The sequence below is a fragment of the Culex quinquefasciatus genome, chromosome 1, assembly GCF_015732765.1.
Source record: "Culex quinquefasciatus strain JHB chromosome 1, VPISU_Cqui_1.0_pri_paternal, whole genome shotgun sequence".
Classification (NCBI taxonomy): Eukaryota; Metazoa; Arthropoda; class Insecta; order Diptera; family Culicidae; genus Culex; species Culex quinquefasciatus.
The window spans coordinates 82,969,640-82,982,909 of NC_051861.1; the positions used below are offsets into that span (position 1 = coordinate 82,969,640).

Below are 13,270 nucleotides of genomic sequence, written 5' to 3' on the forward strand. Positions count from 1 at the left end.
GTTTTGTGGTTTCAAATTCAAGGGACAGAAAAAAATTTCTCAAACAAAACGGATTTGTGCTTTTTTAAATCTGTATTCGTTCTACCATCTGATCAGCACTAAGATGAGTGATGTCGAGCTCATACTTCTCGAGGTGGGGTGGTTTCGATCTCGATGGCTTCGCGGTGTCCTTGAGGCGGCGGCCTTCTTCGGAAGTGTGACCTTGGGCGCGATGTCCTGCAAAGAGAGGGAGAGAAAACAGAGAAAGAAGGTTAATTTAGTTGCGAAAAAGAAAACACAAATAGATCAGTTGTGTAAAAAACATTTTTGCAATTCCGTCTTGAAACTTCCTACTTTTCCTGTCATGCTCGCGTGACGAAACAGCCTACTTTTATCTACTAAAAATAACAGAATCGAATAGAAACACATTTCAAAACAAATGCTGAAATTTCGAAATTTGAGCATCAACTCGCCCAGGTTCAGCACACTAGCTTTCATCTGCATTCAGAAGAATCAAAATCGGATTCAGGGGAGCTGAGAACGACGGAACACAAAATTTGGCAAAATTTTACCACATACGAACATCACTCGACCTCCACTGAATTTATTTTCTCAAAATTCGAGGGTTGGAGATAGACGAGTTTGTTAAGATGAATCGATAGAGCGTCAAAAATGAATGCAGTGAGATTTTTCCGATTAATATTCATGCTGTATCGTCTTATTTACGAATGAGGACAGATTCAGATTCAGCGGGCAAAATTACATGGCCAAACATATAGTTGGACCATTTTCAAATTGCGTTAGGGTGATCCCATACACTTTTCCCTTGAAAATTAGACATATTCAAATAAAGATATCTCGAGTTTAAAAAAATACCCCTGAGATTTTTCAGCGTTTATAGTGCTGGATCAGCTTTTCGAGATATTTGATTTTTTTAATTTGCATCTTTTTTTTACCTTAAAATGGCTGTAACTATTAACCCTTGAGTCCAAATTGACGTGACAAAAAATATGAATGTTTGTTTTTTAGAGCTCTAAAAGTGCTCCCAACAATATTTTTCTCTATAACTTAACCCTGAATTGCTACGTTCAAAAAACTGATTTTTGAAGCCTTCCTCAGATGCTTTCTTTAAATTTGGACGTAGAAGGCGTAGATTGCGAGATAAAATTTTGATGTCTTGGACAAAGTTGCTTGGATTGGCGAGCCTTTTTAGAAGATGAAATAATTCTAAGAAATTTTTTTTTGAACCAAACCAAAAGTTAACATGATTGAAAAAGTATTTTTATTATTTTGAATGCTTGTGAAAAGTACAGTAAAACAAAACATTTGAAAAAATAGTATAAAAACATAAAATGGCGTTTTGCCCAAAGAGCCTTTGTCTGAAAATATTCTTTATAGAATTCCTCGGGAAATTTTGCGTAACATACTCAAAAAATGGGAGGAGTTCTCTCAGATTTCGGTCATTCGTTTTTTTTTGTATTTTTTAATCCGACTGAAACTTTTTTTTTGTGTCTTCGGTATGCCCAAAGAAGCCATTTTGCATCATTAGTTTGTCCATATAATTTTCCATACAAATTTTGCAGCTGTCCATACAAAAACGATGTATGAAAGTTCAAAAATCGGTATCTTTTGAAAAAAATTATACACGGTAAAAAAATGGTGATTTTTTATGTAACTTTTTATCACTAAAACATGATTTGCAAAAAACACTATTTTTATTTTTTTCATTTTCTGATATGTTTAAGAAGACATCAAATGCCAACTTTTCAGAAATTTTCAGGTTGTGCAAAAAATCTTCGACCGAGTTATGAATTTTTGAATCTATACTGTTTTTTTTTAAATCGAAATATTGGTCGCGAAATTTTTTTAACTTCATTTTTCGATGTAAAATCAAATTTGCACTCAAGAAGTACTTTAGAGAAATTTTGATAAAGTGCACCGTTTTCAAGTTAAATCAATTTTTAGGTGACTTTTTTTTTGAAAATTGTCGCAGTTTTTATTTTTCTTAAATTAGTGCACATGTTTGCCCACTACTGAAAAAAATATGTTTGAAAAGCAAAGAAAATTCTCTATATTTTGCATTTTTGAACTTTGTTGATACGACCCTTAGTTGCTGAGGTATTGCCATGCAAAGGTTTAAAAACAGGAAAATTGATGTTTTCTAAGTCCCACCCAAACAACACACCATTTTCTAATGTCGATATCTCAGCAACTAATGGTCCGATTTACAATTTTAAAATATGAAAATTTTCCGATCTCTTCAAAAAAAAATATTCTTAATTTTTTTTAATCAAGACTAACATTTCAAAAGGGCCAAACATTCAATATTACGCCACAAGCTGAAAATTTCTAAAAAGTTGGCGCATTTGATATGAGCATGAGCATGAGAGACCACCCATGGTTGTCCTTCTCCGTTGCTGAACAGGACCGTAATATCCTATCAATACAACCGACCATACGCTTAAACGATCAAATGATGTTTCCCTTATCAACAGCATGCATGAATGCGCTGAAAAGATAAAACATCACGATCATCAAAACAAGAGCCGTTGCTAATAGGAAACAGTCGTTGGCCACCAACGGCGCCCGCCATGTCAGTTTGTAGATCTCGGGGGATTGGGACGGGAATGTTAGTTAGCACAGGTTGCTACAAAGGGTGGGTTCTATACGATATCCACACCCCCACGTGTGCCGGAAAACTACTTCTACTTGGGATTTTGTTAGTGGGTAAGGGTAATGGCCAGGATTCAACATAGGATGATGATGCGACCCAATAATCAATAAATTTTGTTTAATGGTGTGATGTATTATGCATTCTCAAGGCAAACAGTCGGAGTATGCGGATGAGACTATTCCCGGTTATTTGGTGTTGAGTTTAGCATAAATGATTTAATCTTAGACAGCCGGCTGTGGAAAGATAAAACCAAATAAAATGCGAAAACGCGAAACCGCCCGGACCGAAAAACACACACAATCGGGGGGACAACAAAGACGGAAACGGCAACGAAAATCCTGCGTGATGACCGCGACGCGCACCGTTCAAATTCTCCCTGAAAAGTTGGCGCATTTGATATCCTCTAAAACATATAAAAAAAATAAAAATAGTGTTTTTTTGCAAATCAAGTTTTAGTGACAAAAAGTTAATTAAAAAATCACCAAAAAATTTTTTACCGCGTATCATTTTTTTCAGTGTTCCATACCTACAACTTTGCCGAAGACACCAAATCGATCGAAAAATTCCTTCAAAAGATACAGATTTTTGAATTTTCATGCATCATTTTTGCATGGACAGCTGCCAAATTTGTATGGAAAATTATATGGACAAACTAATGATGCAAAATGGCTTCTTTGGGCATACCGAAGTTACCAAAAATGTTTCAGCCGGATTAAAAAATACAAAAATTAAAATTTAAGAAAAATAGACCGTTTTCGTAGAGAATTGCTCATTAATATACCCAAGTAGCAAGACAAATGCCTTTGATTCTTAAGCATTTTTATAATAGTTTTATCAAATGCAATAAAGTTTTGTTACATCTTTCACTAAATCCAACAGTTTTACCATTCCATAAACTTGAACATATTTTAAAAAATTCTTCAAGATATCATTAAGAATTTTGTTTAAGCATAAGCATAGGTGCCCACCCGCAGTTGCTACTCCGTTATTGACCAGGACCTCCAGAAGTTACATCCACGAGCCGTGGAAGATGAGTGGGTGCTATCTTTCCTCGCTTCGCAACTTCTCAAAGGCCCCTATCATGCTGATCAATACCGGCGCCGGCCACGACCAGTGGTAGGGTCACGGGGAAGTGGATGGGAATGTTAGTCCGATACTTGAGTGATAGAGACCGCCCAATCGACTGCTTCTCCGACAAAGTATCACATTCGAGTTTTGAGGGGGTTAGTAGATGGGTATGAGGTCAGGATTCACGAGTGGCAGTGATGTGACCATGTGCATTTTGTTTATCGGTTGAAATTTTAAATCTTAGGCAGCCGGCTGCGGAAAGATAAATAATTGATTATTTAAAAAGTTTGTTTTAATCGAACGCGTGCCAACCGAGCGGTAGTGCTATGGGCTGGACTTATCAGTATATTTTTACTGTTGGTACAATTAAGATAACTTGAGCAAATGTCAAAAATAGTAGATGAGTTAATACTAAAGCTGCCAGTTGGAATAAATTATTACGATCAACGAATATAAACGAAAAGAAAACAGGACACCACGTAACCGATTGTAATGAAATTAAAACAATACCTTAAACGAACTTAACCGGCGGCGTGCCTTCCTATCAACGATGATAAAAGAAGGACTTATAAATTTAAAATATAAAAAGACTCCAAAAAATACGTTGCATAGTAACCGCGAAGTCCCGCTACTCACAATCGAATCCGAAAGATAGCTATCTAGAATTTTAAATATAGTATTAATTCGACCGCGATCCTCCAGAAATTCTTCGTCGGCGTGCCTTCCGATCAACGGTGATGTAAGAAGGGCTTTATTCATTAAAATGATTTTATATCACAAGCCTTAAAACATATTCGTCGGCGTGCCTTCCGATCATCGATGATATAGAAAGGACTTAATCCAGCAATACGACTTGCTTGTCTCGAAAAAAAAAGAATTCGGATCGTTTCTATCGAAAACTATGTAAAGAGAACAAAAATAAACTCATTGGTCAACGAACGCGCGAACTAAAAATAAAGAAAAAAGAAGAAGAAGAAGACCAATCACCCCATGCACACAAACAGCGACACAAAAGAGATGAAAACAACACTAATCAGAAGAAATCCAATCACCCCATGTACACAAATAGCGACACAAAAGAGACGGAAAATAACACGAAAAAACAGGACGGCGCGTCCACACAGGCATCGCACTACTCTATCATTAAGAATTTTGTTTAGAAGTTTTAACTAAGCTTTCAACTTTACACTTTAAGTACGCCTGAAGAATTCATGATGCAGCTAGATTAGCTTAACAAATGCTGCTTTAAATCTGTTAAGTCTTCAGTAAGCATTTTATCAATCTTGTTAGATTTGTACTTTCACTTTGACATATTCAGTTGTACGTGAGCAGCGCAGTGAAATACATTAAGAGGCGAGCTGATTTTTTGAAAAACGTTTCCGAGCATAATTTTCGGTTTAAAATTACAAATTACTTAATAACTATGTGTTGATAATAATAAAATATTTTTTAATTGGTGGTTTTTTATCCTGTTTGAATTGTGATAGAATTGTGAGAAAACGGAACATTTCCCCGAACCAGAAATTCTTTTGCTTTGCTATTTATGTATGTACTGGTGCTGTACATTATCATTATTGTGTCAAAGTGGATATACATCATGTTATTTTGCAATTTATCGTTACTAAACGAGGCATTTTATCAAATTGTTTTCGTTTTAGTGTTCTTCGTCCTGCCCCTTTTATCAAAGCCTTTCAGTCTTGATTAGAACTTCTTTAAATACATATGGTTTTCAAAAAGTAGTTGATAAAACTTTTCATCCTTAGAGTTACCTTGTTTAAAACTATCAAGATTTTATTATGTGTATTGCTACGCGCTGTCATTTACAGTTTTGCTTATGCTGATTGCAGCGGTTTTTTGTCCACTAATATGTTTAATTTGAAAAAGAGAGTGATAATCGTTTTAAAATATCATTGTTTGTGGTGTGCAGTATATATTGTGGTTGAGTTAAAGATTGTAATAGCAACAGGAAGTAAAATAGTGAAAGCAGCTGATTTTTAAGGCATTGTCCAACCCACCTTCGCTGTTTAAAGTTTGGTCATTGAACTGTGTTGAAAGACCGAGTTTGTGTTTTTTTAGTTGTTATTTAATAAATAAACTCCATGCAAACTAACAAAAATGTGTTGTTTTTTTTTGAGATATGATTTTTTGAAAATAAATACCAGGTTTTTCGACGCGCCGCGTCACCATGGGGTATTTCCATATAAGCGAGCGGCCAAAAATATTTTTTTGCTTTTTTGTGACTTTTTTGTGTTGTTTGTACTTAGTATAATGAAAACAAATGAATTTTGATATTTTTCCAAAAAAAAGTTTAATTTTCGATTTTTTCATATATTTGAGGCCATTTGCATTAAAGTGGTGAATTTTAATATTCTTGCTCTGTCTATTTGATGCACGGAATGGCGGTTTATGCTATGTTAAAGTTTCTGATTTACGTTCAATCTCCCTCCCCTTCTTCTTGAGTTAAAATCCACCTCTCTTTGAATGAATTTCTAATTTTAATAAACGTACCTAAGTACCAACAAAGTCATGAATATCAAATCAATTTCAAAACATGCATAGTAGGTACATTATTTCTTTCTCTGCAGGTAAAATAATATGCTTTAACCAAGCGTATACGCGAAATCATTAATTTTCCTGCATGAATCAAAATATTCAAAATGGCATAACTCAAAAGTGCATATAAGTGCACTTTGAAATTTAGAGACAAGTTAGGACATGGTTCAAATTTTAGGCTGCAAAATTTTCAGATCGCACAAATGCACACAAAAAAGTACTCCATTAACAAAGTTGAAAAAACTAAATTTTGAATAATAATCCATCTTTTTGATTTTTATTATTTTAGCGTGTAAAAGTGTGTTTTGAAAAATGTTATTGAAAAGTTGAATCAATTACCTTTCTGAATATATATAATGATGCAGGAAAAATACATAAACAGCTACACAGTACAACTATGAAAAATAATCATTTTTGTCAAAAACATGTTTTTTCTTACCATTTTCGCCTTTGAAGGTCTGCAATTCAGTGAATTTTGATCCTACAACTTTCAAACTCCGGATTTTTCTTAGTTAGAATGTTTATTTTCGAAAAAAAATACCAAAAAAATAATTAGAGTATGTCGGTTTTTCGATTTATGGCCGCCTGAAACCCCATAGTGCGCGTGCGTAAACTGGAAAATGACAAAAACGGGAAAAAATAATCTTTTTCTACGATGAACTGTACTTTTCTTGGGTACTAACATTTTTGTTATTGAAAAACGCAATTTGCTCTATTCTAGTGACATACTTTTTAAACGTATATTAAATTAAACAACTTTTAACAGCTTTTAACTGTGCTGATAGAAATTTTAAACCACCCCTATTTTTACTACATCCACGCGAACCAAGCTGTAATTTTGGAAGGTTGAATATTACCTCTTTTATGATGTAATTTACCTCAATTTAGACTGAAAAAAGTGACATTACACCAGAAAAGACATTAAAGATGTACCCCTTCCCAGATGTCATATAAGACCATATTTTTTTTCTGTGCACCGTACCCTGAACTTCTAAACCAGAACGTTCAGATCAGATCTCTAAGGACAAACGTTTAGTTTGCACAAATACCTACAGCAGTTCGTTCGTGCAACCCACAAGCATTACGAAACCTTCCTCGAATCGTGCAATTAATCCCGGCCGAGAGTTCTTCATGCAAGAAGCTAAGTATTTACATGGGCGTTCTTGATGATTCACAACCAACTCAGAGAGCAGCTCGGTTAAGGTGAGCTCACGAGCTTTGAAAATATGAATGATTTTTTTAACTGCAGAAAATTTTAGGCAAGCCTTAGTAAGCATCAATATAAAAACTCGAGGGTAGAAATGTACAAATTGCCAAACTACCACCGGTACAAGTTGATTACTTGTTCTTACAACTGCGTTTTCACACTTCCTCAAATGTACAAATGCAAAGCCAACCGGCATCATCATCATCGTCGTCACCAGGCCGAATCCAGTCGAGTTTGTTGCTGCTGCGGCTGCTCTAGAAGGCCACCGAACGACACCCGGTTGACGCCGACGACGACACACGACGAGATATCTCTCGGATTTGCATTTGATTGGGCTGCAAGTGTTTTTTTTTCTCTGTTGAGTGATTTATTCTAATTTAAATACACAGTAAAAAAACATGCTAATATTACATCTGGGAATGAGAACACCTTTTATGTCAGAAACAAATGTGTAATTTTACCGCTTTTCAGGTGTAATGTCACTTTTTCAGTCTAAATTGAAGTAAAATTACATCATAAAAGGGATAATATTCACCCTTACAAAATTACCCCCCTGAAAATTTACACATTTTTTTACTGTGTGCAAACAGTGCAAAATGTAAAGAAAAAGTTTCCTTTAAATATTTTTTTATAAGGATTTGTTTTTACTTTTTTATGAATTTTGAATGCAAATAATGAAAGTTCTTGTCTTTTGTGCAATAAAGAATCAAAATTACAGTCGTTTATGTGGTTCATTGCCATAACAGTAAACAGAAAAAAATGTGTAAATTTGGAAGGTTGAATATCACCTCTTTTATGATGTGATTTTACCTCAATTTAGACTGAAAAGTTACATTACACCGAAAAAGCGGTAAAATTACACATTTTCAGAGGTAAAATTACCCATTTTTCTGACAAAAAAGATGTACCCCTTTCCAGATGTAATAATACTATGATTTTTTGACTGTGTAGGCGCAATTTGTACAACCGTTACGGTCTATTAATTTGGGGGCCATCCATCAACCATGGAACACTTGAGAGGGGACAATTCTCGAGTTTTTTTTAAATGGTTCTATAAACCAGGGCTGTGGAGTCGGAGTCGGAGTCGGTGGAGTCGGGTCTTTTTTGAGGACCTGGAGTCGGAGTCGGAGTCGGAGCCGAAGATTTCTGATAACCCGGATTCGGAGTCGGAGCCGGAGTTACCTTAAATTCAACAAAAATATGTTTTTTTATTGTTCAGTATTTCCTATATAACAGCTTAACAGTCAAAACCCGAAGCCTGCAAAATGCGTTACAGTAAATTTTCGCAGGCTTGGGAAATATGCAAAATAGCACCAAACTTCAATGTTTTATAGTGTTTTGGAATCGTCAGAATGTCTACTTTAAGGAAAAAATATGCAAATTAGTGGATTTTTGGGCGGGGCTCGGGGGAGGGTGAACGAAAAATATCCGAGCAAAATGCGTTACAGTAAATTTGTAAAATTTATATCTTATGCAAAACATGACCAAAACTCAAAGTTTTATAGTGCTTTGGAAAGGTCTTCACATGAACTTTATGTTAAAATATAAAAGACTACGTTTTCCATAAAGTTTTACTAAAAAAGTTAAGTAAACATTTATTGTTCTATATACTAATATCAGTAAGAGAATAAAAACATGACTTTTCATTAGAAACATAATCATGCGACATATCTAACTTCTCCAAATTTCATGAACAGTCATTCTGCAACAAAATTGAACCGATTCAGCTGAACCGGTTCACCCAACCGGTTCAATAGTTGTACCGGTTGAACATTTCTGGCACAAAATGTATCATGCGACATATCTAACTTCTCCAAATTTCATGAACAGTCATTCTGCAACAAAATTGAACCGATTCAGCTGAACCGGTTCACCCAACCGGTTCAATAGTTGTACCGGTTGAACATTTCTGGCACAAAATGTATCATGCGACATGTCTAACTCTTTCAAATTGCCTGAAAAGTCATTCTGTAGCAAAATTGAACCGATTCAGCTGAACCGGTTCATCCAACCGGTTCGATAGTTGTACCGGTTGAACATTTCTGGCACAAAATGTAGCATGCGACATATCTAACTCTTTCAAATTGCCTGAAAAGTCATTCTGTAGCAAAATTGAACCGATTCAGCTGAACCGGTTCATCCAACCGGTTCGATAGTTGTACCGGTTGAACATTTCTGGCACAAAATGTAGCATGCGAGATATCTAACTCTTTCAAATTGCCTGAAAAGTCATTTTGTAACAAAATTGAACCGATTCAGCTGAACCGGTTCATCCAACCGATTCAATAGTTGTACCGGTTGAACATTTCTGGCACAAAATGTAGCATGCGACATATCTAACTCTTTCAAATTGCCTGAAAAGTCATTATGTAGCAAAATTGAACCGATTCAGCTGAACCGGTTCACCCAACCGGTTCGATAGTTGTACCGGTTGAACATTTCTGGCACAAAATGTAGCATGTGACATATCTAACTCTTTCAAACTGCCTGGAAAGTCATTTTGTAACCAAATTGAACCGATTCAGTTGAACCGGTTCATCCAACCGGTTCAATAGTTGTACCGGTTGAACATTTCTGGCACAAAATGTAGAATGCGACATATCTAACTCTTTCAAATTGCCTGGAAAGTCATTTTGTAACCAAATTGAACCGATTCAGCTGAACCGGTTCATCCAACCGGTTCAATAGTTGTACCGGTTGAACATTTCTGGCACAAAATGTAGCATGCGACATATCCAACTCTTTCAAATTGCCTGAAAAGTCATTCTGTAGCAAAATTGAACCGATTCAGCTTAACCAGTTCATCCAACCGGTTCAATAGTTGTACCGGTTGAACATTTCTGGCACAACAAGTATCATGCGACATATCTAACTCTTTCAAATTGCCTGAAAAGTCATTCTGTAACAAAATTGAACCAATTCAGCTGAACCGGTTCATCTAGCCGGTTCGATAGTTGTACCGGTTGAACATTTCTGGCACAACAAGTATCATGCGACATATCTAACTCTTTCAAATTGCCTGAAAAGTCATTCTGTAACAAAATTGAACCGATTCGGCTGAACCGGTTCATCTTACCGGTTGAAAAGCTATGCTTCCTTAAATTCTTTATTTTTTTAATTCTCTAAATTCTTAAAATTCTTAAAATTCTTAAAATTCTTAAAATTCTTAAAATTTTAAAATTCTTAAAATTCTTAAAATTTTAAAATTTTAAAATTCTTAAAATTCTTAAAATTCTTAAAATTTTAAAATTCTTAAAATTCTTAAAATTCTTAAAATTTAAAATTTTAAAATTCTTAAAATTTTAAAATTCTTAAAATTCTTAAAATTCTTAAAATTTTAAAATTCTTAAAATTTTAAAATTCTTAAAATTTTAAAATTTTAAAATTTTAAAATTCTTAAAATTTTAAAATTTTAAAAATCTTAAAATTTTAAAATTTTAAAATTCTTAAAATTCTTAAAATTCTTAAAATTCTTAAAATTCTTAAAATTCTTAAAATTCTTAAAATTCTTAATTCAATTCAATTTATTTTGTCAGTAAATAATCAATTTACAATTCCGCATTTCTTATAACCTAATAGAGTTTTGGAGTTCCTTTCAACTATGGTTTACACTATAATTCATTTTGATGTAATTGGATATTCTAACAATGGATTTGGCAAGAGAAGGAAAAATTTAAAAAAACCTTCTAGATTTGCTAAGGAAAAGGATAGAAATAGAAAAGCTTAAAACTAAATCACAGTATGTTTTGTCTATTGACGTCGAAAACTTCGCTGCACAAGGCAGCTTATCCGTTGTAGATGTACTTCATCATCAGCTCACTGAGAGCATGAAATTGTTCTGCCTTGTTTCGGCAGGCACGAAAGCGCGTGAGCATCTCTCCAGCAAGGGCGAAAAACTCAGGAAGCGTGAAGAGATCATCACCGGTAACATCAGCTTGTCCCGGAGGAGAACCGCCCCCAGAAGAGGCTACTTAGCGTACGAACCTCCCCAACCGGGAGGGAACGCTGGGTTGGTCGATGGAGCCGCCCGCCGCCAGCTGCTGCAGCGGTCGAGCTCGAAGTCTTCGGAGGTTGGCGGGACGCTGGCGCTTTCTTCTTCTTGTCCTGCTCCTCGATGTACTTTTTCCGCGCGGCACAGCCACGGAAATTCGCCGTGTGGTTTCCACCACAATTGGCGCACTTGACACGTGCTTTGTGCTGCTGGGCGTTTTCCCCCAGTTGGTCTTTCCGCGGAAGACTGCACCTTTCGGTGAAGTGGGTCTCACCGCACTTTACACGCCGGGGTGGGAGATTGCAGTTTTGAGCCGTGTCCGAATTTCTGACAGCGGTGGCATTGGGCTGCGTCGGCCGGATTCTTCGTGTAGAATCGCCACGTCACAAAGAAGCCGTCCAGTGCTTTGATCCGCCGTAGGTCCTGGATTTTGACGGACCCGCGATCGAAGTACAGGAGGTACAAGGTGTACGTACCTGTCACCGTAGTCGATTTTGAGAGCACCTTTATCTCTCGAGGCTTAACCTTGACGCCCGTCAGGTGTTCTTCCAGGTCGGAGATCGGGCGGTCCGGATATCCCTGAAGGACGATCTTCACTGGGACCTTCTCTGCAGGGTCAAATGTAAAGAATTTGAAGTTTCGCAACTTCAACTTCTTCACCACCAAGTCGAAATGCAGCTTCTTGTGGGTAATCACTTGCACAGAAGTTTTACTAATTTTGAGACAATATTGGAGTCCCTCAAGCAACTCGTCAATATCGTCAGCCAACGTATCCAAAACAAAAATTGGAGGTGGTCGTCGTTCCTTCGGAGAGTTACCATTTTTCTGCTTTTGCTTGCGCGCAAGTTCATCATCGTCATCGTCGTCGCCAGCACTGCTGCTGTCACTGTCGGTGTTGTTTTCATCTCCACTCAGCATCTCAAATTCGTTGCTGGTGGGAACGTTGGAAGTGGTTGTCGTCGTAGTGCTGGTGGACTGCTGCTGCTGGCCGGAAGTGCTTCCGGATGCCCGGGTCGATTGTCTCGTCCGTACCGGGACTCACGTGGACGGTATGACACGTGTAAAAATGAAGGATCGGTGACGTCATCGGGCACGCTCCGTGCGCGATGGCGGTCGATGCGGCATTGGTGTGTTTACCTTTCTGCACTCTGCCGGTAGATGAACTTCGCGGGTTTTTCGAGGCCGCACTCGAACTGCCTCGGCCACGGCTGGCCCTTGGCATGCTGGAGGAGCAAACTCGCGGGTAATCACGGTAAATTACGGCGATAAAATCGAAAAGTCTGAAGAGCTCCGAACACTTGACTGTTGCTGGCTGGTGTTGCCAGTCCCGATGTGTGAAAAATTCTTAAAATTCTTAAAATTCTTAAAATTCTTAAAATTCTTAAAATTCTTAAAATTCTTAAAATTCTTAAAATTCTTAAAATTCTTAAAATTCTTTAAATTCTTTAAATTCTTTAAATTCTTAAAATTCTTAAAATTCTTAAAATTCTTAAAATTCTTAAAATTCTCAAAGTTCTTAAAATTCTTAAAATTCTTAAAATTCTTAAAATTCTTAAAATTCTTTAAATTCTTTAAATTCTTAAAATTTTTAAAATTCTTAAAATCTTAAAATTCTTAAAATTTTAAAATTTTTGAAATTCTTCAAATTCTTAAAATTCTTTAAATTATTAATTTTTTCAAATTCTTTAAATTTTAAATTCTTTAAATTTTTAAATTCTTTAAATTCTTTAAATTCTTAAATTCTTAAATTCTTAAATTCTTAAATTCTTAAATTCTTAAATTCTTAAATTCTTAAATT

The 13,270-nt window shown here is 35.9% G+C and overlaps 1 protein-coding gene across 1 annotated transcript in view; it reads right to left on the reverse strand.

The window, feature by feature from the left end:
• Positions 1 to 81: 81 nt before the first annotated feature.
• Positions 82 to 13,270, reverse strand: part of LOC6046577 (protein MAK16 homolog) — a 46,486-nt gene continuing 33,297 nt past the window's right edge. The window contains exon 3 of the mRNA XM_038265648.1: positions 82 to 216. Within this exon, the coding sequence (XP_038121576.1) occupies positions 82 to 216 (135 nt within the window). The remainder of the gene's footprint in view (positions 217 to 13,270) is intronic.